General features: G+C 50.2%; 1 protein-coding gene across 2 annotated transcripts in view; it reads left to right on the top strand.

Annotated features, from left to right (window-relative positions):
* Nucleotides 1-18,340, top strand: part of C3 (complement C3) — a 42,552-nt gene extending 24,212 nt beyond the window's left edge. For both annotated transcript variants that reach the window (XM_024236763.3, XM_024236762.3), the window contains 20 exons: nt 45-111; nt 239-325; nt 2,088-2,291; nt 3,023-3,098; nt 3,436-3,595; nt 5,777-5,875; nt 9,277-9,433; nt 9,890-10,053; nt 11,035-11,193; nt 11,347-11,406; nt 11,531-11,621; nt 11,742-11,793; nt 13,947-14,034; nt 14,146-14,235; nt 15,906-16,011; nt 16,672-16,761; nt 16,961-17,044; nt 17,720-17,803; nt 17,888-18,023; nt 18,152-18,340. In XM_024236763.3, coding sequence (XP_024092531.3) covers nt 45-111; nt 239-325; nt 2,088-2,291; nt 3,023-3,098; nt 3,436-3,595; nt 5,777-5,875; nt 9,277-9,433; nt 9,890-10,053; nt 11,035-11,193; nt 11,347-11,406; nt 11,531-11,621; nt 11,742-11,793; nt 13,947-14,034; nt 14,146-14,235; nt 15,906-16,011; nt 16,672-16,761; nt 16,961-17,044; nt 17,720-17,803; nt 17,888-18,023; nt 18,152-18,293 — 2,196 coding nt within the window. In that variant the 3' untranslated portion in view covers nt 18,294-18,340. The remainder of the gene's footprint in view (nt 1-44; nt 112-238; nt 326-2,087; nt 2,292-3,022; nt 3,099-3,435; nt 3,596-5,776; nt 5,876-9,276; nt 9,434-9,889; nt 10,054-11,034; nt 11,194-11,346; nt 11,407-11,530; nt 11,622-11,741; nt 11,794-13,946; nt 14,035-14,145; nt 14,236-15,905; nt 16,012-16,671; nt 16,762-16,960; nt 17,045-17,719; nt 17,804-17,887; nt 18,024-18,151) is intronic.
* The last annotated feature ends 4,423 nt before the right edge of the window (nt 18,341-22,763 follow it).

The following is a 22,763-nucleotide window of genomic DNA, read 5'->3' as shown; positions in this document are numbered from 1 at the left end:
CTTTTATTCATCCAACGACTCCCCCCACCTCCAACACTGCGTAGCCGGAAGGAATCAGAATGAACAAAACTGTGGCTGTTCGCACCCTGGATCCAGAACGCCTGGGCCGTGGTGAGTTGGCTGCAGAGGGAGGGGCTGAGGGGCTGGCGGGGTAAGGCGGGTAAATGACCTGGGTTTAGTGAGGTAGGATAGGGCGGGAGGGAGCTAGAGCCATCGGTGTCTCTCACTCACCCTGCAGAAGGAGTGCAGAAAGAGGACATCCCACCTGCAGACCTCAGTGACCAAGTCCCGGACACCGAGTCTGAGACCAGAATTCTCCTGCAAGGTGAGACACCCTTGACCCCGACCCCATGGGTCCGAGGAGGTCATGGACGGAGCCAAATTCCATCTCATTCTGGAGGTGTTTATCCCGCACCTTTCTCTTCCCCCTCAGCTAGAACAGCCCATCTGTGATCTGTTTTCCCTCTTTTAAATTTTTTTTTTTTTTTTTCGAGACAGTCTGACTCTGTCGCCCAGGCTGGAGTGCAGTGGCGCGATCTCAGCTCACTGCAGGCTCCGCCTCCCGGGTTCACGCCATTCTCCTGCCTTAGCCTCCTGAGTAGCTGGGACTACAGGTGCCCGCCACCACGCCTGGCTAATTTTTTTGTATTTTTAGTAGAGACAGGGTTTCACCGTGTTAGCCAGGATGGTCTCGATCTCCTGACCTCGTGATCCACCCGCTTCGGCCTCCCAAAGTGCTGGGATTACAGGCGTGAGCCGTCGTGCCCGACCTAAAAATTTTTTTAACCGTACAGATATTATTTGCTATGATCGGTTTTATAGAAGCCTCCAGATAGCATTTAGTTCAGCAAAGAGCTTTCGCTGATACATCAGTTTATTTTAATTTTTTCTAGACCATCTGTGCTTCTTAGATGGGAAATCAGCTTAAATGAGAAGCAATAGCCTGTAATCCCAGCACTTTGGGAGGCCGAGGCAGGCAGACCACCTGAGGTAGGAGTTTGAGACCAGCCTGGCCAACATGGTGAAACCCTGTCTCTACTAAAAATACAAAAATTAGCCGGGCATGGTGGCACATGCCTGTAATCCCAGCTACTAGGGAGGCTGAAGCAGGATAATCGATTGAACATGGGAGGCGTAGGTTGCAGTGAGATGAGATCACGCCACTGCACTCCAGCCTGGGCAGCAGAGCAAGACATCGTCTCAAACAAAAACAAACAAACAAACAAACAAAAAGACAAGCAACATAGTACAAGAGCAGAAATTTTGGAGGTCATTTCTTGCCCCAGGAGGGAAGACTGGAGAAAGAAAGGGCCTTGCAACCTGTAAGCTATAAGGCTTTGGGGCAACAGCCTTGGTTTTTTCACCTTTGGTAGGGAAAGAATAATAGTATCTACCTCCAAGGGTTGGTGTGACGATTTTTTTTTTTTTTTTTTTTTTTTTTTTTTTTTTTTTTGAGGTGGAGTCTCACTCTGTCTCCAGGCTAGAGTGCAGTGGCGCGATCTCGGCTCACTGCAACCCCTGCCTCCCGGGTTCAAGTGATTCTCGTGCCTCAGCCTCCCGAGTAGCTGGGACTACAGGCCCCCACCACCATCCCCACTAATTTTTGTATTTTTAGTAGAGATGGTGTTTCACCATGTTGGTCAGGCTGGTCTCCACCTCCTGAGCTCAGATGATCCACCCACCCCGGCCTCCCAAAGTGCTGAGATTACAGGCTTCAGCCACCGCGCCCAGCCTGGTGTGACGATTAAATGAGATACTCTATGGTGTTCTCTTAGAACAGCCTGGGAAGTAACATTAAGCGCTATATAAGTATTCCTGAATATTGTTACTGGAATTATTTTACTGCTGGTGAAACGGGACCCAATGACCAGGGTGCCCCTGTGAAGCACGTCCCACTCCTAACAGTGCAGATCCCCGAACAGCCACTCAGCCATGCAGCCTCCCCTCCCCGCAGTCACATCCTCCCAGCCCTCGCCTGTCCCTGACCCCTTGGCCCTGGCTGGTTGGGAGACTGGAACCCTTTTCACCCCACCCCAAGGTGGGTCACCCACCTGGCTTGAGCAACGTCCTCTTCCCACCTGCTGCAGGGACCCCAGTGGCCCAGATGACAGAGGATGCCATCGACGCGGAACGGCTGAAGCACCTCATTGTGACCCCCTCGGGCTGCGGGGAACAGAACATGATCAGCATGACGCCCACGGTCATCGCTGTGCATTACCTGGATGAAACGGAGCAGTGGGAGAAGTTCGGCCCAGAGAAGCGGCAGGGGGCCTTGGAGCTCATCAAGAAGGGTGGGCTCCCTGCCCCTCTTGGAGACCCCAGGGACCCCTTTCCGAGCGCCCCCCTCCCCTAAGATCCCACCTCATCTCAAGACCACGCCCTCCCCTGAGGCTCCACCTCCTCTCCTAGCCACACCCCTCATTTGAGGCCCCACCTCTTCTCAAGGCTACGCCCTCTGAGGCCCTGACTCCTCCCAGGCCAGGCTCTTCATGAGACCCCGCCTCTCCTCAAGGCCACGCCCATCCCCTGAGGGGCCCCCCCCACCTCTTCTCAAGGCGACGCCCTCTGAGGCTCTGTCTCTTCCCAGGCCAGAATCATGAGACCCTGCCTCTTTTCAAGGCCACGCCCATCCCCTGAGTCCCCACATCTTCTGAAGGCCACACCCTCCTGTGAGGCCCCACCTCCTCTCCCAGCCACTCTCATCTGAGGCCCCACGTCCTCTCCAGGCCATGCCTCTTCCCTGAGACTCCACCCCCTCTCTGAGAGCCCTCCCCTCCCTGAAAGCCCCCCACCCTCAAGATCCTTCCCCTCTCTGAATCCCTTGTCCTCTGAGAACTCTTCCACCTCCTCGTTCTGATCCCCCACCCTCTTTGAGTCCTTCCCTCTTTAAGGTCCCCTCCTCCCAGAGCCCCTCCACCACCCTAAGCCCCTGTCTCCTCTCTGCACCCCGCCCCTGCCCTTTCTGGCGTGCCCCCTCTGCTCAGCCCCGGCTCTTTTGGGGGTTCCTCTCTCTTCCCTGCAGGGTACACCCAGCAACTGGCCTTCAGACAACCCAGCTCTGCCTATGCGGCCTTCGTGAAACGGGCACCCAGCACCTGGTGAGTCCCAACAGCCAGCTCAGGCCATGCATACTCCCCACCCTCAACACCCAGCAGGGCCCGGACCCTGTCCAGGGGTGGTCCCCTAGGCCAGCCTTGCCCAAACAGCCCTGGAGCTGCAGAGTCCAGGCAAGCACTGGCTGAGTGGCCAGCGGTCATTAAGCATCCTTAAGCACGGACTGCATGCAACAGCAGGGTCCTGGGGCCTGGGAAGGCAAACCAGGCAAACTGGGCCAGGCCCTGGTCCCTCCCCCCCCTCCCCCCCACTCATTGGCTGGTTGACATGGCATTCTCTGGATCTCAGAGCCGATTGGCTCATGCTCTGTGCCCACTCCAGGCTGACCGCCTACGTGGTCAAGGTCTTCTCTCTGGCTGTCAACCTCATTGCCATCGACTCCCAAGTCCTCTGCGGGGCTGTTAAATGGCTGATCCTAGAGAAGCAGAAGCCCGACGGGGTCTTCCAGGAGGATGCGCCCGTGATACACCAAGAAATGATTGTAAGAGCTGGGATTTAGGGCAAAATGGAAGAGAGAGGCTCCTGAGTCTCACAGGATGAACACGAGAGAGACCCCCACCTCCATGTGCCCACTGCCTAATTCCCTTTGCAAAGATTGGGATGGGGGGTGAGGGCAGGGAGATAAATGAGCCAGAGGGGTCACTCCAGCATTGCAAAACCAGAGACCTGCGAAGCCCAGTGCAAAATGAAGATGCACGGCCCCTCGCTCAGAAATTATTAAGAATTTCATTAAACCAAGTGCAGGGGTCCTGCCTGGGAATCCCTTTCTCACATTCAATCCATCAACACCTGCATTCTTCCATGATGTTACAAGAATCACCTCCTTCTCTCCATCCTCATGGCCAGCCCCTGGTCCAAGCAACACTCTCCCCGCCCCTCCTTATTTGGAGACCTTGTAGAAGCCACCTCCTGATCATCATCCTGGTGGCCTGCCACTTTTATTGGCTCTCAGACACTCACCACATAGCAGCTGGGGTGATTTTTTCAAATCCAGCTGGATCAGTTCTTAGAAAGTCCCGTGGCTCCCCCCTGTGGCTCTTAAACGCAAAACTCCTTTGAGCACTGGTTCTCCAAGTGTCATCCTCAGACCAGCAGCAGCAGCAGCACCCATGACTTACTAGAAATGCACACTCTGTGGCTGGGCTCGACGGCCCATGCCTGTAATCCCAGCGCTTTGGGAGGCCGAGACAGGAGGATGGCTTGAGCCCAGGAGGTCGAGGCTGCAGTGAGCCATGATCGTGACACTGCGCTCCAGGCTGATAACAGAGTGAGACCCTGTCTCAAAAACAAAACATATTCTGAGACCGGACCCCAGATTCACTGAATCAGAAATTCTAGGGGCAGGACCCAGGAATCTGAGGGGGGTGTGTGTGTGTGTGTGTGTGTGTGTGTGTGTGTGTGTGTGTGTGATGGAGTTTTGCTCTTGTCACCCAGGCTGGAGTGCAATGGCCCGATCTTGGCTCACTGCAACCTTCACCTCCCAGGTTCAAGCAATTCTCCTACCTCAGCCTCCTCAGTAGCTGGGATTACAGGCGCCCGCTCCACCATGCCCGGTTAATTTTTGTATTTTTAGTAGAGACGGGGTTTCACCATGTTGGCCAGGCTGGTCTCGAACTCCTGACCTCAGGTGATCCGCCCACCTTGGCCTCGCAAAGTGCTGGGATTACAGGCATGAGCCACCGCGCCTGGCCTAGGAATCTGAGTTTTTAAAAGTGCCCCTATTCCTCAAGGTGATGCTAATGTGTGCTTGAGATGGAGAATCACTGCCTCAGTCTCACCTTTCAGGCTTCCAGACTTCCAGCCTTTCTTTTCTTTCCAGGCTCCATCCATTGATAGGAGCCTTGCTCTATTGTTCTACAGGGCCTTTGCACATGCTGTTTCTGCCACCTAGTATGCTAATCCCTGCCCTCTGTGAGAGTTGACTCCCTCAGGGACACTTTTTCTGACCTCCCCAACTGGGTCATATTCCCACAGTTCATTCTCGCTGCTACGTCCCATTCCTCTGCACAGAACTCATCCACTTATAAGTATATATCTCTTGGCTGGGTGCAGTGGCTCATGCCTGTAATCCCAGCACTGTGGGAGGCCGAGGCAGGTGGATCACCTGAGGTCAGGAGTTCGAGACCAGCCTGAGCAACATGGGAAACCGCATCTCTACTAAATACAAAAAAATTATCCAGGTGTGGTGGTACATGCCTGTAATCCCAGCTACTTCTGAGGCTGAGGCAGGAGAATTGCTTGAACAGAGGAGGCGGAGGTTGCAGGGAGCTGAGATCATGCCATTGCGCTCCAGCCTGGGCAACAAGAGCAAAACTGTCTCAGAAAAAAAAAAAAAGTGTATATCTTTTGAGGAGCTGGATGGACCATATCCATCTTCCCTACTAGACAAAAGCTCTGTGAGGGCTAGAGCCCATGTCTGGTTTTACAATGGATCAAACCATTGTACCCATTGTACATTGCACATTGTACATTGACATTTGCAGAAGGAATAAATTATTGCATGAATTAATACTAAGAAGTTTGACCTTCCTAGGGTAGCGGGGTGACACCTAGAAGAGACTCAGCCCTGCCCAGACCCCCTGATTCTGAATCTGCAGGGGGCATGACTGGCATGTGTGGACACACCGGTGACCCCATCCTTGCTTTCTGCTCTCCATCCCAGGGTGGATTACGGAACAACAACGAGAAAGACATGGCCCTCACAGCCTTTGTTCTCATCTCGCTGCAGGAGGCTAAAGATATTTGCGAGGAGCAGGTCAACGTAAGTGCCCTCCGTCTTCCCACCCTACCCTACCTTACCCGATGCAGAGCACAGCCACCTTGGAGAGTGAGAGGTTGCCTTCGGGGAATTTGCAGCTCTCCCAGTGCAATAGCAGACATCACTGCAGTCATGATAATACCTAACATGTATTGAGCACTTAACTCATCTAATACAGACCCCCCTCTAATAGTTTCAAATGTTAAGTTTCATAATCCTTTTAGCAGCCTGAAAGGTAAGTCATTCTTATTATCCCCAGTTTGCAGATGAGAAAACCGAGGCACAAAGAGATCAAAGGTGGGGATTCTTTCTGTCTGCCTTACAATTTTCAGAGGGTTTTTAGCCCATTTCCAAAAGTGCTTTCTACATCATTGCTACATGATCAGTACAGTTGCGTCCTTGCCGCTTCCTTAAAGAAAACTTGGGATACAGAGCTAAGACTATTTCCTTAGTCCAAAGGATCTTTCAGGTGATTTTCAAAGGGATCCGTGACTCCAAACAGGAAATGGTGAAAACCGTTGGCTCATCACTGTCTCTTTTTCCTCTGGTTTTGATTCTGAAGCAGAGAAGCTTGGAAAGATGGGCCGCTGAGAGTTTGGAATGCCTTTGTCTGCTTTATTGTGTTTTTTTTGTTTGTTTGTTTGTTTGTTTGTTTTTTGTGATGGAGTCTCACTCTGTCACCCAGGCCGCAATGCAGTGGCATGATCTCAGCTCACTGCACCCTTCGCCTCCCGGGTTCAAGGGACTCTACTGCTTCAGCCTCCAGAGCAGCTGGGATTACAGGCACCTGCCACCACACCCGGCTAATTTTTGTCCTTTTAGTAGACATGAGGTTTCACCGTACTGGCCAGGCTGGTCTCGAACTCCTGACCTCAGGTGATCTGCCAGGCGTGGCATCCCAAAGTGCTGGGATTACAGGCATGCCACTGCACCCAGCCTAATATTTGTATTTTTAGTAGAGACAGGGTTTCGCCATGTTGGCCAGGCTGGTCTCGAACTCCTGACCTCAAGTGATCCACCCACCTTAGCCTCCCAAAGTGCTCGGATTACAGGCGTGAGTCACTGAACCTAGCTGACCGTGGGGTTTTGAGCAGGTTCTTTAACGTTTCGCTTTCCAAGTGGGAAGCCCAGGATTCCACCCCCAGCTAGTGGCTTCTCCCCGCTTAGGAAAAGAGATGGAGGGGAGGGGCCAGTGAAGAGAAAAACAAACACAGGTCTGTTACCTCTAACACCCAAGAGGGACCAAGGCCTAGAGAGAGAGAGAGAGAGAGAGAGAGAGCGAGAAGGGTGGGGGACTGTGGGGTCAGAGAAGTCTGACTTCAAATCCTGACTCACGGGCACTTCCACCCTTGAGCCTCACTCAGGATGTGCATCTGTAAAATGGGGATAATAACGATCTCTGTATTTTTAGGCCTCTGAGTTGTCCCAGATATAACACACATGTGACCCAGATTATACAAAAATTGATGGGGAATTTATGTTCAGGCACCAAGGCATCAAATAGAGATGAAGGTGGCCTCAGGGACTCTGCCAGGATGCTTTGCTCCTCTCTGCCGTGATCTTCATTCCGTTCTTGGCCAATAATTCAGCTCGGGCAGAATATGGCTGCCTTCCTTAGAGACAATATCAGATCAAGGTTAGGGCCTCCATATTCCCAGGGAAGGACTCTGATTGGCTCAGCCTGGGTCAGATGACTACATCTGGACCAATCAGCTAAGGACAGGAAGTAGGTCTCAGTGGGCAGACATGGCTGCTTCCACTGAGGCCACGTGAATGGAAGGGAGAAGAAGTTCTTACAAAAGGAGTGGATGTCAGAGAGGCAAGTGGGCAGGAATAAAAGAGATTTGTTTCTGCTACAACATAGCAACATTATAGCAGAGTATAGCGCAGGCTGTGAAACCAGACTCCTGAGGTCAAGAGTGTGCTGTAATCCCAACTACTCAAGAGGCTGAGGCAGGAGAATTGCTTGAACCAGGGAGGTGGAGGTTGCAGTGCGCCGAGATTGTGCCACTGCACTCCAGCCTGGGCAACACAGCAAGACTCCTTTCTCAAAAAAAAAAAAAAAAAAAAAAAAAGTGTACTATAACCAGCTTGCTAGAGCCCAGTGTTAAATTTCCAGGAATTTTTCAAGCTGGTCATTAAATACAATTATTATTAAAAACTAAGTATTAGGCCAGGCGCAGTGAGCCTGTAATCCCAGTACTTTGGGAGGCCAAGGCCGGCAGATCACCTGAGGTCAGGAGTTCAAAACCAGCCTGGCCAACATGGCAAAACACCGTCTCTACTAAAAATACAAAAATTAGCCGGGCATGGTGGAGGGGGCACCTGTAATCCCAGCTACGCAGGAGGCTAAGGCACAAGAATCGCTTGAACCCGAGAGGCGGAGGTTGCAGTGAGCTGAGATTGTGCCATGCACTCCAGCCTGGGCCAGAGCGAGACTCCATCTCAAAAAAAAAAAAAACCAACCAACCAAACAAACAAAAAAACTAAGTTATAAAACTTACAGTTAAATAAATTATATTAAACACAAAGGTTAGAAACACTCAAACTCATCACTTCCTAAATGCCTTACTCCCATAATCTATACTCTTGGGGTTACTTATGTCTATTGGATCTGTATAGTGAAAATACTCTATAATACTGTGCTACTGCAAAGCTCTTCCCGACTCTACATTCAATGATGCCATATTGGTAGGTTGATATCAGTGATGGAAGTATTTACATCATGGAAATGAGAAAACAGTACAAATCATGTCTTCCTCCATCCCCAGAAGGCTGTGTTTGGATCCTAACTCTGCCACTTACTTCCTAGGTGGTCTTTGCAAAATTACTGCATCTCTCAGGGCTCAGTATTCTCATCAGGTTTTATGAGATTCAATGTGTGGCTATCTGAATGACACAAAGTAAGTGTGAGCTATGATGACGAAGAAGATAAAGATGATGATGATGATGATGATGACTGGATGAGGTGTTCACAGTGGTGTACTGAATCTGGCCCATACTAGTTTATGAGTAACAATTTGGAGAATGTCTCACCAACAGTTTGTTCAGTGATGTCACACTGACACCGTGAAACTGGCCCTGGTGGGAGTATTTACACCACGGAAATTGTCAATCATTATAAAACAAGGATCTCTCAACCCTCCCACTGGAGAACTGGTTGTTAAACGTTTACCAGCACACCATGGGGTACATGGATTTCTCCAGATACATCATAGATATGCAGCAACAAGGCAGCTCATGGTGGCTAAAATATCTGGGAAATCCTCAAAAATGGACAAATCTAAGACAGGTGTATCCCAAGGACAGAAATCCCTGCTGCTCAGGAAGTGCTGCTCGTATGATCCTTACTAATGTGACAGCAATGCTCACATGACCAGAGAATCTGATCCTCTTTCTCATAGAGCCTGCCAGGCAGCATCACTAAAGCAGGAGACTTCCTTGAAGCCAACTACATGAACCTACAGAGATCCTACACTGTGGCCATTGCTGGCTATGCTCTGGCCCAGATGGACAGGCTGAAGGGGCCTCTTCTCAACAAATTTCTGACCACAGCCAAAGGTGAGGGTTGGCCTGGAGGGGTGAAGGGAGATGCATGGCTGAAGTTTAGGGCAGGAGATACTGAGTTGGGATGCATGGCTTTTAGCTGAGCTGGGACGGATGACCCTAAGCCAAGCTGAGATGGATAGTCGTAAGGTGTCAAGCTGGGATGCATAACCCTGAGCTGAGCTGGGATGCATGGCTCTAAGTTTTAGCAGGTCCTCATTGTAAACCACACAAGAAGGTGTTGCGTCATTTATTCAACAAATGCGTATTAAGCATTCATTTCAAAGGGCGAAGTGAGAGTTGATGAAACAAGAGAGTTAAGGCAGGAGCCCAGTAATTGAGAGCCTCGAATGTCAGCCAGGACACCCGAACACCAGGAAGTCTAGCATGCATCTCTTTCTGAGCTTTCTCTGAGCCATCCCCAGGCTGGACAGAGCAGTGAGCACTGGGGATGGGGTATCTTCTTTGCAGATAAGAACCGCTGGGAGGACCCTGGTAAGCAGCTCTACAACGTGGAGGCCACATCCTATGCCCTCTTGGCCCTACTGCAGCTAAAAGACTTTGACTTTGTGCCTCCCGTCGTGCGTTGGCTCAATGAACAGAGATACTACGGTGGTGGCTATGGCAGTACCCAGGCAAGTGGGCCCACAGCCCCTAGGCACATGTATCGCTGTCTCCTGTGGCTTCCCACTGGCCTCCTAGAGAAGACACTGAGGCCCAGTGAGGCAGTTCTTCTTTCCTACGAGCCAGTGTGATTGGAGTGGAGTTGAGAATCAGTTTTTCTTAGTTGCAAACCCATCTATAAGTTCTAGAATACAATCTGGATACTCCAAGCTGTGTGTTGAGCCTTCTTCTTGCCCCAGGTGTCTAGATCATGTTCTCAGGGCCCAGGTTCAGGTCTAAGCCTTTCTCTCCACCTGGTGGGTTCTAGACCAGTTTTCCAGTTCTACCAGGCTCACAATCTTACTCTGTCTCACTGGTGGGTTCTAGACTAGGTTCCCAGTTCTACCAGGCTCCCAATGTCACATTGCCTCACTGGCAGGCTCTGTACTATGTTCCCAGTTACCCTGGGGCATTATGCAAACCCTCTTCTAGGCCATGGTTTCAGTAACTTCAGGCTTCAGCAACTTCAGGCTCCAGTTGACCTCCTTTCTTTCTGGTGGTCTGTCAATCACGTTCTCAGTGTTACACTGTCACTCTTGGGTTGTAGATTATATGCTCAGTATCCTCTGGCTACAGTTTTATTCTGTTTTTCATGAGTGGGTTCTAGATATATTCTCAGTGTCTCCAAGCCGTGGTCTAAGACTCTATGCTCTTGATGGGTCTAGACCACATCTTCAGGGTCGCTAGAACTTCAGTCTTACATTTGGACTTTCTGATGGATTCTAGACATGTTCTCAGCATCTCCAAGTCCTGGTGTAAGTTTCTGTCCCTTGGAGAGTTCTGAACACATCCTCAGAGTCCAGTGACCTCCAATTATTACCCCTGCACTCTCTAGTAGGTTCTAGGCCACACTTTGATGTCCCAGCTCTGATTTGAACCTCTTTATCCCCCATTGGATTCTAGCCACTTTTCCAGGCTCCCAGATCACCATCTTTCTCTCTTGTGGGTTCTAGGCCACCTTCATGGTGTTCCAAGCCTTGGCTCAATACCAAAAGGACGTCCCTGACCACAAGGAACTGAACCTGGATGTGTCCCTCCAACTGCCCAGCCGCAGCTCCAAGATCACCCACCGTATCCACTGGGAATCTGCCAGCCTCCTGCGATCAGAAGAGGTACAGTCACCCAGGCAAGCCCTCCTCACTCTGGCTGTCTCCCCCTACACTAGCCAGGGTTTACTGGGAAGCAAGAGGGAGGGCCAGGTGACCATCACAGGCAGCAGAAGGCTTAATTCCCAACATGCTGTCTTCTCTCTTTTCACTCTGCAGACAAAGGAAAATGAGGGTTTCACAGTCACAGCTGAAGGAAAAGGCCAAGGCACCTTGTCGGTAAGGAACAGAAACCCACACCTGCCTGGCCCATGCCCCTCTGCCCCAGAGGGACCATCTCCTCTTGTCCCCAGCAGTCCTAGTCCTGTGGGCTGACATTGTGTCTCCTCTCCCATCTTACCAGGTGGTGACAATGTACCATGCTAAGGCCAAAGATCAACTCACCTGTAATAAATTCGACCTCAAGGTCACCATAAAACCAGCACCAGAAACAGGTAAAAGGAATCAAGGCCTTATCTGTCACCTTCCTTCTACCCCACTTCTAATGTCCTCCCCCCTCCTGAATCAACACACAGGTATACCCTCTCCCATCTTTCTCTCTTCTGTGTTTCTAGAAAAGAGGCCTCAGGATGCCAAGAACACTATGATCCTTGAGATCTGTACCAGGTAAGAAGCTAGGTCACCGGGGTTGATCTTGGCCATCCCTCTATCTCTAGCAAGAATTCTTGCAAATAATATCCATGATATTCAATACTTTCCAAGTACACTGTGTATCTGATGCTGTTCTAAGTATCCACCACGAGGCAGACAACACAGACAGTCCTTGCTTTGCATGTTAATGTAAGACCACAGCAATGACCATGTAAGTTGAGACTGTCAAAGCATCTTAGCAATCAATGGAGAAAAGTACACAATCATTCCACGACCTTTAAAGTTTTCTTTTTTTCTTTTTAGAGAGATAGGGTCTTGCTCTGTCAGCCATGCTGGAGTGCAGTGGCACAATCATAGCTCACTGTAACCTCAAACTCCCTGGCTCAAGCGATCCTCCTGCCTCAGCCACTCAAGTAGCTGGGACTACAGGCGTGTGCCATGACACCTGGCTAATTTTTATTTTTTATTCTTTCTAGAGGCAGGGCCTCACTGTGTTGCCCAGGCTGGTCTCGAACTCCTAGCCTTGAGCATTCCTCTGTCTTGGGCTGCCAAAGTTTTGGGATTACAGGCATGAGCCACTATGCCCAGCCTAAATGTTTCCATTACAACATTTAAAATTATCATACTGCCAGTTATAAAGATACAGGGAAATGGCCGGGTGCGGTGGCTCGCGCCTGTAATCTCAGCACTTTGGGAGCCTGAGGTGGGCGGATCACGAGGTCAGGAGATCGAGACCATCCTGGCTAACACGGTGAAACACTGTCTCTACTAAAAATACAAAAAAATTAGCCAGGCATGGTGGCGGGCGCCTGTAGTCCCAGCTACTTGGGAGGCTGAGGCTGGAGAATGGCATGAACCCAGGAGGCGGAGCTTGCAGTGAGCTGAGTTCGCACCACTGCACTGCAGCCTGGGCGAAAGAGCGAGCTCCGTCTCAAAAAAAAAAAAATAGAATAAAATAAGATAAAGATACAGGGAAATGAAAGACATAGTAAGATGAGTATTTGACTACACTGTAATTTAAAACATTAGAACATTGAGATGCAAGGTGTATTTGTTTTTGTTTTTTTTTCCTTTGTATGACACTTACGGAGAGTACTTTAGTTCAAAAAATGCTTGCCTTCTTCTCCTTGTATAATTTACAACATGGAGTAAACATCTTTTCTATGCCTTAGTACATTGTCTTGCTCCTTTCTAAGTTTGGATCAGCTTCCAATATTTTATCCTTTCAGCTTTCCATGTCACAAAATTCCTCCAAGAGTTCCTTTAAAGTGACTTTGTATTCTATAACGTCCCTTCCTCTGGGACATCTTCATCCTTTTTGTCCCCATGACCTTCCTTGTTTATGCTAATACATTTGCCTTCCCTGAGTTCCTCTATGCCACCTATCTCTCAAATGGCAGCAGGGTCAACATCCCCATAGTCTGCTATTCTTCGATAACTCCATTTATGCTGTCTTTGAAGTTCACTTCTGGCATTATCACTTTTCATTTCTTTGCTGCATTTTTATATTTGTTGGCCAGTTCCCTCTTTTCGTGATACATTGTTGTAAAATCTCATGGGAGTTAGCCACCTGGAGACAGGGAGTCAACACAACTACACACTTTGCTGTCTGTGCATAAATTGAAGAGCAGAAGCTCAGTAACCAATCACTGATGGACTTTGAAAGGAGTGACAGTAATTTGCCCTCAATTATGATGCTTATCTTTTATTTACGTCGTGATTTCTAGACTGAAGAGTTAGCAACAAAGTTTATACCATATGTAACTACTCATGATCAATATACCAGGGTACTGAAAGTGAACCATGTCACTGGGCTACTAGTGTTATTTAACTGAATCATGCAAAGTGAGGGCTGCCTGTATTCTTGCCTTTGTTTTCTAGAACTGAAGTAGGGAGGGAGTCAAATAATGCATCCAATGTTATTTACAGCTGGAATTTGAATCCATGCAGTTGGGTGCAGAGTCTGAGCTCTTAATCACCTTGACCATTACATTACCTCGCTTTATATTTCCTTTGGGAAAATGTTTCCTAAAAAATTGTAATGCCCCTCTGTGCTGCTATGTGGGAATCGGAAGTCTCAGTGCCCAATCAGACCTCCTTGTCCAGGAACAGACCCTTGGGGCTGACCCCTCCTTGGGACCCAATGCCCTTCTTTCTGCACTATCCAGGTACCGGGGAGACCAGGATGCCACTATGTCTATACTGGACATATCCATGATGACTGGCTTTGCTCCAGACACAGATGACCTCAAGCAGGTATGAAGGGCTCAGGAGCTGGGATAAGTGGAAAGGAGCCTGGGTTCTGGAAGAGGCTGCAGGGAGAGAGGGGTCCAGGAGGGATTTTTCACAGGCTCCACCTTTTCCCAGCTGGCCAACGGTGTTGACAGATACATCTCCAAGTATGAGCTGGACAAAGCCTTCTCCGATAGGAACACCCTCATCATCTACCTGGACAAGGTAAGGCTGCATCATCCTCCCCTGGGAGGCTTCCAGGGGCATCTTGACCTCTATCTGGCTGGTCTTTTCTTTTCCTTTCAGCTTTTGTCTCTGGGTCAGACTAGCCCTGGGCTAGAGGAGACAGGGTCTGTGCTGCTGAGTTGTAGGGGAAGGAGCTTGTAAAATAAGGGGGTCAACCCAGCATCTTCTATAAGCATCTCATCTTCTGACCATTTGCCTCCTCCAGCTTCTTATCAGAGTCTTAAACAACCATTGAAAAAAAGCCCCTTTGTTTTTTTTTTTTTTAAGTGCTTTGTAGAGAGCAAGGTCTCGCCTCGTTCCCTAACCCAATCCTGAGCTTTGTTTGTTTCTTTGCATCTGTTTCTCTCTTCTGTTGTTTTCTTTCTTTCAAGAGACAGGGTCTTGCTCTGTCACCCAGACTGGAGTGCAGTGTCTTGATACTAGCTCACTGCAAAGTCAAATTCCTGGGCTCAAGGGATCCTCCTGCCTCAGCCACCTGAGGAGCTGGAACTGCAGGCCTGCGACACTGCGCCCAGCTAATTTTTGTTTTCATAAATATTATGCTTTTGTACCCAGCTTTTTTTTTTTTTTTTTTACTGCGGCCTTGACCTCCCAGGCATACATGATCCTCCCACCTCTGCTTCCTGCGTAGCTGGGATTACAGGTGCGTGCTACCATGCTGGGTGAATTAAAAAAAAAAAAAGTTTGTAGATATGGGGTCCCACTGCACTGCCCAGGCTGGTCTTAAACTCCTGAGCTCAAGTGATCCTCCAACCTCAGCCTCCTAAAGTGCTGAGATTACAGGCACAAGCCCCTGGTGCCTGGCCCCAGCTGAATTTTTGTTCTTGTTTCTTCATAAATATTCTGTGTAAGTACCCAGCTGGTTGTTTTATTTTTTGTAGAGATGGGGGTCTTGATATGTTGCTCAAGTTGGTCTCAAACTACTGGCCTCAAGCGATCTTCCTGCCACAGCCTCCCAAAGGGCTGGGATTCCAAGCATGAGCCACCACATCTGCCCCCTCTTCTGTTATTTTCTCTCCATCTGGCATTCTCTGACGCTTTCATCTCTACCATGATTTGGGCTTTCTCCTCTCGCTTCTCTATTTCTTCCCATTCTCCTATCCTCATATCCTCCGTGCTAACTCCTGATATCCACAGGGCCCCTCAATCCCATTTTAGTCAGCTTAAGTAACAATAGCTACTAAAACAAAACCCCTAAGAATATGGAGTCTTAACACAACAGACTTGTATTTCTCACTCACGTAAAGTCCAGTTGGCATGGGAGGTAAGGAAAGGTCCCTCTGCTCCACGTAGTCACTCAGGGATCCAAGCACCTTCCATCCTGTAGCTCTGCAATCCTTAGGATCTTTTGTAGTTCTCTGCAGGATTCATTCATTCTAGATGAAAATAAGATTGTGCATGGGTTGTTTTTATGGGCATAGATAGCAATCTGTTCAGCCACCTGGCCACACCTAATTGAAAGAGGAGCTGAGAAAGGTAGTCTCACTGTGCGCCTAGGAAGAAAAGTAAATGGATTTGCTGAATTGCTCATTCATCTTTGCCACTTCCTCCTCGATCCTTCAATTTCTCCACCACTGCCTCAACTCCCAAGACAATGCTGGACTCCCTCCCACATCACCCCACTGACCAAGCTCCTCCTTCCCCCTCAGGTCTCACACTCTGAGGATGACTGTCTAGCTTTCAAAGTTCACCAATACTTTAATGTAGAGCTTATCCAGCCTGGTGCAGTCAAGGTCTATGCCTATTACAACCTGGGTAAGCAGCCAACCTAGAGCATGGGGTCTGATGGTTCCAGGGACCTGAGAGTCCCAGGTATATATGAATTGTGGGGATCTGAGAATGAAGGTCTAAGGAGTCCAGGGATTTGAGCATTAGTAGTATGAAGGTCCCACGGGTCTGAGGGTCCCAAGGATGTATGAGTTGAGGTTCTGAGGTTCTGAGGGGACCTGAGAATGACAGTCTAAGCAGGCCAGGGATTTCAGGATTAGTAATCTGAAGGTCCTAGGGGTCTGAGAGTCCCAATGATCTATGAGTTGGTTCTAGGGATCTGAGAGTTGGGGATCTGATGGGTTCAGGGGTCTTAGGGTCCTAGGAATATGTGAGTTGCAGTGGGTTCTGAAAATAAGGGTCTAAGGATTCCAGGGATGAGGGTTGGAGGTCTGAGTGTCCCAGGAATCTATGAATTTGGGGTCTGGGGGTCCCAGGTTTCTGTGAGTTGAGAGTCTAAGAGACTCAAGGGTCTGAGAATCCCAAAGATCAGAAAGTAGAGGGCATCTCGGGGTCCAAGGGATCTAAGGGGTTGAAGACCTAGCATCTCCAGGTCTGAAGACTGAGAATTGGGGATCTGGGCCTCCCAGGCCTGGTCTTTGGAGGGAGTCCCTTATCCTCTCATCTTCACATCACATCTGCCTGCAGCGGAAAGCTGTACCCGGTTTTACCATCCGGAAAAGGAGGATGGAAAGCTGGACAAGCTCTGCCGTGATGAACTGTGCCGCTGTGCTGAGGGTGAGTTCCCTGGAGCCGGGAACAGGTGGGCCTGAGCAAGCCACACTTCCCCAGGTCGTCCACCCCATGGCCAGGGACCCCCAAAGCCATACCTAGGGGATACCAAGAGGGGTAGGCTCCCAGGGCTGGCCACACCCATGGGCAATAGGCCCCAGATAAGGAGTGGGACTTAGACCCTGTCTCCACCCCCACCCTGCAGAGAATTGCTTCATACAAAAGTTGGATGACAAGATCACCCTGGAAGAACGGCTGGACAAGGCCTGTGAGCCAGGAGTGGACTATGGTGAGTGGGTGATGGGCGGGGGTCACGCATGTTTAGCTGTGTGTGTCCAATTGTGTGGTGGGTGGTAGGTATGGTTGTCATGGTGTGGCTTCAGGCTGTGGGTGTGGGTGACTGTGGTGTGTGTGTGAGCATGTATCATGAGGCACCATGATTGTGTGGGGAACCATGACTGTGAGTGGCCTAGGTATGCTCATGTGAGAAAAGGTGGATGTGGTTGTGCGCATCATTGCATGGGTGGCTGTGAGGTTGTAGTTGTGTGTGGCTGTGGTTGTGTGAGGCTGTGGTTGTGGATGGCAGTGAGTGTGAGGTCCTGAAGTTACGTATATGACCATAGTTTTCGGTGGCTATGGTTGTGTGCATGGTTATGCCTGTGGCCATGAGGCTACAGTATTTTGTGCATATGAGTCGCTGTCAATGCATAGTATGAATAGTATGTTACTATACATTGTGGGTGGCTGTGACCTCTGTGCCTACGAGCACGAGTGTGTGTGGATGGTGACATGGGACCCTCTATGGTTGTGTGTGTAATGAGGGGTGGGCCATAGTGTGACTGGCTGTGATTCTGCAACTTTCTGCTTGGGAGAGAGAGCCACGTGCCCGGGTGCACTTGCAAACCAGGGTGCCCCTCATGGTCAACCAAGCCCACCACCCACTCTGTCCACCTCTCCCCCACAGTGTACAAGACCCGACTGGTCAAGGCCCAGCTGTCCAATGACTTTGACGAGTACATCATGGCCATTGAGCAGATCATCAAGTCAGGTCAGGCTCAGCACGCTGCCTCCCGTGGCTCTTCCCTGGCTTCCTGCCCACGGCTCAGCTTCTTCCCTCTCCCCTCCACTCCAGGCTCCGATGAGGTGCAGGTTGGGCAGCAGCGCACTTTCATCAGCCCCATCAAGTGTAGAGAAGCCCTGAAGCTGGAGGAGAGGAAACACTACCTCATGTGGGGTCTCTCCTCCGATTTCTGGGGAGAGAAACCCAAGTGAGTGCTTTCCCTGCGCGTGCGCGCGCCCTCCCGACTGCCCCGCCCACGCCACGCCCACACCATTGCCACGCCCATGCGCCACGCCCAATCCACGCCCCTTCCTGACCCGCCGTTCCTCCCTGCAGCCTCAGCTACATCATCGGGAAGGACACTTGGGTGGAGCACTGGCCCGAGGAGGACGAATGCCAAGACGAAGAGAACCAGAAACAATGCCAGGACCTCGGCACCTTCACTGAGAACATGATTGTCTTTGGGTGCCCCAACTGACCACAGCCCCATTCCCCCACTCCCAATAAAGCTTCAGTTATATTTCACGTGTCTGGAGTTCTTTGCCAAGAGCGAGAGGCTGAAATCCCCAGCCGCCTCACCTGCCGCTCAGCTCCATCCTACTTGAAACCTCACCTGTTCCCACCGCATTTTCTCCTGGCGTTCACCTGCGAGTGTGCTGACTTCTTTAGCCAAGGAGCATGCACCTGCCTCACCTGCACGTAGCATGCACCTGCACCTCACCTCCATTTCACCTGCACACTCACCGGCAGCTCACAGCCCCTTCACCTGAGTTCTCACCTCTTCGCTTAACGGCATTCTCACCTGTTAATCTTACCAATTTTTTTTCTTTTATTATTATTACTATTTTAAGTTCCAGGGTACACGTGCAGGTTGTGCAGGTTTGTTACATAGGTCAAGTGTGCCATGGTGGTTTCCTGCACCTGTCAACCTATCACCTAGGTTTTTTGTTTGTTTGTGTGTTTGAGTGTTTTGAGGCAGAGTCTTGCTCTGTCGCCCAGGCTGGAGTGCAGTGGCACTATCTCGGCTCACTGCAACCTCCACCTCCCGGGTTCAAGTGATTCTTCTGCCTTAGCCTCCTGAGTAGCTGGGATTACAGGCGCCCACCACCTTGCCTGGCTAATTTTTGTATTTTTGGTAGAGACGGGGTTTCACCACGTTGGCCAGAACTCCTGTTGGTCTTGAACTCCTGATCTCAAGTGATCCACCCGCCTCGGCCTCCCAAACTGCTGGGATTACAGGCGTGAGCCACCGCACCCAGCCCCCTATTACCTAGTTATTAAGTCCAGGATGCATTAGGTCTTTTCCCTAATGTTCTCCCCACTCCCAATGTTCCCAATATTTTCATCTGAATCTTTACCGGCTCGCTCCTCTGCACCCTCAGCTGAATCCATGTATGGGTTTTTGTTGTTGTTGTTTTGTTTTTGTGGGTTTTTTTTTTTTTTTTTTGAGATGGAGTTTCACTCTTGTCGCCCAGGCTGGAGTGCAGTGGCGCGATTTCAGCTCACTGTGATCCCGCCTCCTGGGTTCAAGCGATTCTCCTGCCTCAGCCTCCCGAGTAGCTGTGGTTACAGGCACACGCCACCACACCTGGCTAATTTTTGTATTTTTATTAGAGACGGGGTTTCACCATGTCGGCCAGACCGGTCTCGAACTCCTGACCTCAGGTGATCTGCCCGCCTCGGCCTCCCAAAGTGCTGGGATTGCAGGCGTGAGCCTCCGTGCCATGCCAGGGTTTTTTGTTTTTGTTTTTGTTTTTTAGCATCCTCACCTGGCCCGAACACCTACATCTCTATCTTAAGCTTACCTGTATCTTTACCTTAACAGCATTCTTAGCTATTTCTCTCCTTTTTCCACCTACATCCTCTCCGGTGAGTGTATTTTCTCTGCATCTTCATCTGGGTCCTCACCTGCGTGCTTTTCTAGATATTTTCTTGTGTTCTTGCCCGCATTCTCACCTACATTCTCATCTGCAGATTTACCTGTGTTCTTACTGTAACTGCCCAATGGCTTCATCTTGCCCGCTGCCTAGACAGAACCGATTTATCAGACAGGGGGGTTGCAGTGGAGAAAGAGTAATTCATGCAGAACCAGCTGTGCAGGAGACCGGAGTTTTATTATTACTCAAATCAGTTTCCTCGAGCGTTTGGGGATCAGTGGTTTTAAAGATAGTTTGGTGGGCCAGACGCAGTGGCTCATGCCTGTAATCCCAGCACTTTGGGAGGCTGAGGCAGGCAGATCACCTGAGATCAGCAGTTCGAGACCAGCCTGGCCAACATGATGAAACCCTTTCTCTACTAAAAATACAAAAATTAGCCAGGCATGGTGATGCACACCTGTAGTCCCAGCTACTCGAGAGGCTGAGGCAGGAGAATCGCTTGAACCCGGGAGGCGGAGGTTGCAGTGAGCTGAGATCGCACCAATGCACTCCAGCCTGGGTGACAGAGCAAGACTTCATCTTAAAATAATAATAATAGTTTGGCAGGTAGAGGTTTGGGAAGTGAGGAGTGTTGATTGGTGAGGTTGAAGTTGGAATCATAGGGGGTCGAGGTGAGGTTTTCTGTCTTCGAGGTGGGTGGGATCACAGAACTGGAGGGGTCAGATTACTGGTCTGGGTGGTGTCAGCTGGTCCATTGAGTTCAGGGTCTGCAAAATATCTGGAGCACTGATCTTAGGTTTTACAAGAGTGATGTTGTCCCCAGGAGAAATTTGGGGAGGTTCAGACTCTTGGAGCCAGAGGCTGTATGGCCCCTAAACTGTAATTTCTAATCTTGTAGCTAATTTGTTAGTCCTGCAAAGGCAGACTGGTCCCCAGGCAAAAAGGGGGTCTTTTCGGGAAAGGGCTGTTACCAATTTTGTTTCACAGCCAAACCATGAACTGAATTCCTTCCCAAAGTTAGTTCGGCCTATGCCCAGGAATGAACAAGGACAGCTTGAATCTTAGAAGCAAGATGGAGTCGCTTAGGTCTGATTTCTTTCAGTGTCACAATTTCCTCAGTTATGATTTTGCAAAAGCGGTTTCATTACCTGCACCTCCCCCGGCATCTGTCCTTGTAGATTCGCCAGCACCATCAACCTGCAGGCCTGCTCTGCCCTCTCACCTGCATCCTCACCTGTCCTCATTTGCATCCCTTCTGCCCTCCTGCAGCCTCACCTTACTCTCCCAGACCCCGTTTCTAGATGGGCCTGAGCCAGGAGTCCATGCTTTGGGGTGAGCTGTGTCTGGTGACTGCACCCGAGAGGGGGCAGTAGGGGCTGGCAGGCAAGGCAGTGTTTCCGGCTGGAGCCCCAGGGAGGGGAAGACATGAGTCAGCAGTTAGGGAGGGAGTGTGGGGGCTCTGTGGTCACAGCATCACCAGCACTGCGTGGGGAGCAGCAGCCTTGGGTGTGGAGAGCGGGGGCACTGTTGCTAAAGGGGACTGGGGCCCCGAGCACCTCCTCTCACTGCACCTCTGGTCCTTTGGGGACTGGGAGGGTGTCTGTATGGAGGGTGGGACGCAGCCTCCCAGCTCTGCACCAAGTCATCACAAAACACCCACTGAGGCTGAAAGTCACGCCTCCACAGCCTCTTTTCCTAAGACGCCCCACAACTCGAGGGGTATGGGCGAAATAGATGCACAGCCTACCCTACTCCATCCAGCTCCTAAATGACAAAGCCTCCTGTCAAACGCCTTGCAACTCACTGGCTATCCCAGCTGACATCTGCCAAGACCACCACTCTACTTCACATCCTTCTCATTTCTTTTTTCTTTTCTTATTCATTCCTCCTTTCTTTTCTTTCTTTTTTTTTTTTTTCTGTCCCCCAGGCTACAGTGCAGTGGCACGATCTCGGCTCACTGCAACCTCTGCCTCCCAGCTTCAAGCAATTCTCCTGCCTCAGCCTCCCAAGTAGCTGAGATTACAGGTGCCCACCACCACGCCCGGTTAATTTTTGTATTTTTAGTAGAGATGGGATTCCACCATGTTGGCCAGGCTGGTCTCAAACTCCTGACCTCAGGTGATCCACCCGCCTCAGCCTCCCAAAGTGTTGGGATTACGGGCGTGAGCCACTGCACCTGGGCTTCACTCCCCCTTTCTCCTGTTTGGGATTCATTTGATTCCTTTCTTCAACATATGGGGGTATTTGGTGCTTTTGTTTGTGTTTGCTTTTATTTAGAGCTAAAACCTATCACTTGAGGCTGTGAACGGTGCAGATAGGATCTTATGAAACTTACATTCTAAAACGGGGAGCAGGATAGGACCCAAGAAGACAGCATGGGGCCAGGTGTGGTGGCTCACCCCTGTAAGCCCAGCACTTTGGGAGGCCGAGGTGGGCGGATCCTTTGAGGTCAGGAGTTCGAGACCAGCCTGGCCAACATGGAGAAACCTCGTCTCTACTAAAAATACAAAAAAGTAGCCAGGCATGGTGGCGGACACCTATAATCCCAGCTATTCGGGAGGCTGAGGCAGGAGAATCACATGAACCCGGGAGGCGGAGGTTGCAGTGCACTGCAATGGCACCACTGCACTACAGCCTGGACAACAAAGCGAGACTCCATCCCCCACACCCACTCCCCAAAAAAGAAGACAGTGTGGAATGGATTTTGGATGGTGAGGATGTCCAAAAAGGAAAGTTCACCCACGCAGTGGGTCCAGCAGTTAAGAAGATCACTTAGATTGAGTGGCATGAGGGCTAACGTGTGTGATAACATAGCTAGGCTATATGACCAGTCATTTGGTAAAACACTAGTCTAAATGTTGCTAGAAAGGTATTTTAGCCGGGCGCAGTGACTCACGCCTGTAATCCCAGCACTTTGGGAGGCCAAGGTGGGCGGATTACCTGAGGTCAGGAGTTCGAGACCAGCCTCACCAACATGGAGAAACCCCATCTCTACTAAAAATACAAAATTAGCCAGGCATGGTGATGCATGCCTGTAATCCCAGCTACTCGGGAGGGTGAGGCAGGAGAAT

The sequence above is a fragment of the Pongo abelii genome, chromosome 20 (assembly GCF_028885655.2).
Source record: "Pongo abelii isolate AG06213 chromosome 20, NHGRI_mPonAbe1-v2.0_pri, whole genome shotgun sequence".
In the NCBI taxonomy this organism is placed as follows: Eukaryota; Metazoa; Chordata; class Mammalia; order Primates; family Hominidae; genus Pongo; species Pongo abelii.
The sequence above is the reverse complement of the archived record's forward strand: the minus strand, read 5'-3'. Positions and strand labels throughout refer to the sequence as shown.